Genomic DNA, 3,376 nt, shown 5'->3' on the forward strand with positions numbered 1-3,376 from the left:
TAAGTTCTCTGAATTTTCCATTTGGGTTTATGCTCTAAATCTATTTTTAAGTTGTTTCATACAAATTAAATGTGTTTTTTTTTTTTGTTTTTTTTTTATTGTTTGTTTGGTTTAGTTTAGTTTTTACATAATAACATAAATTGTTTTTTAAATTGTTAAATGATATCGTTTTTATGGTGATCGCCACTTATTAAGCCCCTTGGAGGGTTTTTCGGCAATCATCCGTCACATCTTTTTGTGTAATATATAATACTGTCTTAATGTTTTTGTAGTGAAAATTAAATAATCAATCAATCAATCAATCAATCAATCAATAGCTCAGTTGGTAGAGCGGGCGCCCAAATAGAGGTTTACTCCTCGACGCAGCGGACAGGGTTTAATTCCGGTCTGCGGCCCTTTAATGCATGTCATTCATCCCTCTCTCCCCTTTAATGTCATTCAGTCCTGTCAAATAAAGGCCTAAAAAATGCCCAAAATAAAAATCTTTGAAAATGCTGATTGAGTCAATAAGCAGCCAACGAGGACTAGCTGCTCCAACCAAGCCGGAGCGAGCCTCATTATCACAGAGCAGCAGGAGAAGAGTAGTTGTACACAATGTATTGTCCTTGCTAGGTGAAAGTCCCTTTCTATTCAAACAAAAATTGGGTACTGAAAGATAAATAGAACAGAATTGATCACCAGGTTAATTTGGCCTACTATGGACTCACTCTGCTGTCAACACACTGATTAAATACCTTTAAAAGGAACACCAAGTATTACAGAGGTTCTCGATTTGTGTAAATACATGCATCAGTGGATTTTGCATTGAATTTGCAGGCAGAACATTTTAGCCTTTATGTGGTAAGCTCCTGAGGGGGAGCGTGTTCACTTAATTTCTCTGCAGAACAAAACAGTTTTCTTGTTGCTGAGATGAACACACCTCTACACCCCACAGTGACTCACGCAGCAGAGGAAGAGGAGCGTGAAGAGTGTGATGATGTCATGGGGAATGGTTGTGGAAAAACAAACTTGTTCTACAATATGACCTGGACTCTGTTTCTACCACTGATCGACACAATATTGCGTGTCGCCCCTCACCTTATAGAACATGTCTCTCAAATCGTCCTTAGGATTCACCCAGGAGGCCACTGCGTCACAGAAGAAGATGAAGTCCTGAAGAAACACAGAGGAAGAGGTGAGACGGTTTTATCAATCTCGACAACCCCTGTGGGTTTAAAGCTGAGTGCAGACTGTGAAAGCCATAACTAACTGCCTCCAATGTCTCACCTGCACCACGCCTCCAGGGTTCACACCAATCATCATGCAAATCCCACGGAAGGCAGAGTCTTTTTCCTCGTTGTCTCTGATGTTCCGCAGAGACGTACACCTGCGGCACGCAATTATCATTGACCAATTAGAAGCTGTTAAACCTGATGATGCTGTCACTACTGAGAATTCTACTCTCTTATCTCGTCTACGACAGAACAGTTATAAAATATAAGTGCAGAAATATAAATATATATAAATTGGTAACAGCCTGTCGTCATCCTCCTGACATTTTGTCTTTTTACTAAGCTTGAGACAACTGATGGTGTTTTATTCTGACTGCTTGCAGATTCCAATCATTTTGTTTAAAAAATGTCAACACTGCAGCCTTTGTAACGCTGTGATTGCAGCAGTGTGATCACACAGACAGGTGAGGTGTCAAAATGGAAAAAAAAATAAGAATAGAGTGATAAGTAATAGGGATAAAAATACAGAGTCAAGAAAAGAGATTGGAAATTATCTCTCAAAATAAAAGGGATTAAAAAGTCTCACCAGGGCCGGATAAACTGCGGCAGCATGGGCGCGACCTCCTGAGGACACACGTACCCCAGTCGCCCGATGGTGATTGCTGGAGGGAGGGAGGGAGGGAGGGAGGGGGAGGGAGAGAGAGAGAGAGAGAGAGAGAGAGAGAGAGAGAGAGAGAGAGAGAGAGAGAGAGAGAGAGAGAAATCAGTAATGCTTTTAGAAGAGTGCGTGTGTCGAATCATGACACGAACTGCACTCGCTTCACTTCTCTGCTCAGATTTTTAGCATTTGAACACATAACTATAAAATCTATCTGTTCTCTATAAAAAAAAAAAAAGTATTAAAAACACGCATGTACCGGTGTTTTCCAGCAGGGTCTTGGGGGTGTTGGGTCGATTAATAATCTCAACCAGCTGGTTCAGGACCATTGAGATGTACGGCTGCATCTCCACTCCTGGTAAGAGACACACATTGCATCTCATATGCAGTAAAAACTGCAATTAACAGTATCACATAGAAAAAAAGTTACTCCCAACTTACCCATCTGCATACAGATCTCTCCTATGGCCCAAGTTGCATTGTTGCAGACAGAGATGAACTCTGGGTTGAGATTTGTCCCAAGGATTGGCATGAATTCAGCTGCAGCAAACGCACACATGAAGAAAAAATTATTATCTTCACAAACAATCAAATAGAGGATGAAAAAATAGAGGATGATGGAACATTCTGTATGCGACTGAGTGGGAGGGAGTGAGATAATTACCAATACACGGTTTAACGTGAGGGAAGCAAGCCTTGGTCAAGTCACCCAGTAGAGCAAATGAACTCTGTCTTACTTCAGGCATCGTATCCTGGGACAGAAGCGACAGAGAGACAAAGACAAATGTGAACACACATCGTTAACAGAGTGGAAGAATTTTCAAGTGGCACCTGACCAACAGAATATTGACACAGGATTAACATTTTAAAATCTCAAATGCATTCATGTTTTCACCATATAAAACATTTCCACTAATTTTTAAGGCAATTTTGAATTACGTACTTCATCTGTTTCAGACTTTGTCTTCACTCCGCAAAACTAGTTTTTTTCGCGTTTGTAGAGATAAAAGCAAGGGAGAGCGAGAGGGAGAATGCCCATTCAAATTCTGTTTAGCTCCCCTCTTTAATCACAAATACTGCGTATTCATACAAATTTACAGCCAAATTCACAATGTAGTTGTTCTCGGTATTGATTTTTTTTTTGTACCGCACAGTGAGGAGCCCCAGGCACTGGTGGCTCTGAGGGAGAGCAGGTGCCGCTCATCCTATAAATACAACACAGTGTGGGGATGAACAGCTCCGTCAGGAGGAAGGGAAATTCTGGACCCTCCACTCTGCTCACATGCATTTGGCAGGCACAGATAGATAGCTACTGAACACTGTTTATTGACAGTCCCACACTTGCAAAAAAATAAAAAATACAGTGGGAACACGTTTGACTTTGCAGTGGAAGTCACATTATACAAAAGCGGACGTTGTTGTCGTTACATTCATGCACCACATGAATGTAACGACAGAGTGAAAGAATGTTTCAACTAAACTTATTGGCGACAAAATTATTAAAAAT

The 3,376-nt window shown here is 40.8% G+C and overlaps 1 protein-coding gene across 4 annotated transcripts in view; it reads right to left on the minus strand.

Annotated features, from left to right (window-relative positions):
- LOC117958872 (transportin-2) overlaps positions 1–3,376 on the minus strand; it is a 13,074-nt gene that overhangs the window by 3,490 nt on the left and 6,208 nt on the right. For 2 of the 4 annotated variants that reach the window (XM_034895579.1, XM_034895561.1), the window contains exons 17-22: positions 2,534–2,621; positions 2,311–2,409; positions 2,129–2,224; positions 1,798–1,873; positions 1,267–1,366; positions 1,078–1,152 (exon numbers count right to left, since the gene is read on the minus strand). In XM_034895579.1, the coding sequence (XP_034751470.1) occupies positions 1,078–1,152; positions 1,267–1,366; positions 1,798–1,873; positions 2,129–2,224; positions 2,311–2,409; positions 2,534–2,621 (534 nt within the window). Of the gene's footprint in view, positions 1–1,077; positions 1,153–1,266; positions 1,367–1,797; positions 1,874–2,128; positions 2,225–2,310; positions 2,410–2,533; positions 2,628–3,376 lie in introns of all 4 variants that reach the window. The other 2 variants (XM_034895569.1, XM_034895553.1) reach the window with 1 other exon arrangement.

The sequence above is a fragment of the Etheostoma cragini genome, chromosome 2 (genome assembly GCF_013103735.1).
Source record: "Etheostoma cragini isolate CJK2018 chromosome 2, CSU_Ecrag_1.0, whole genome shotgun sequence".
In the NCBI taxonomy this organism is placed as follows: domain Eukaryota; kingdom Metazoa; phylum Chordata; class Actinopteri; order Perciformes; family Percidae; genus Etheostoma; species Etheostoma cragini.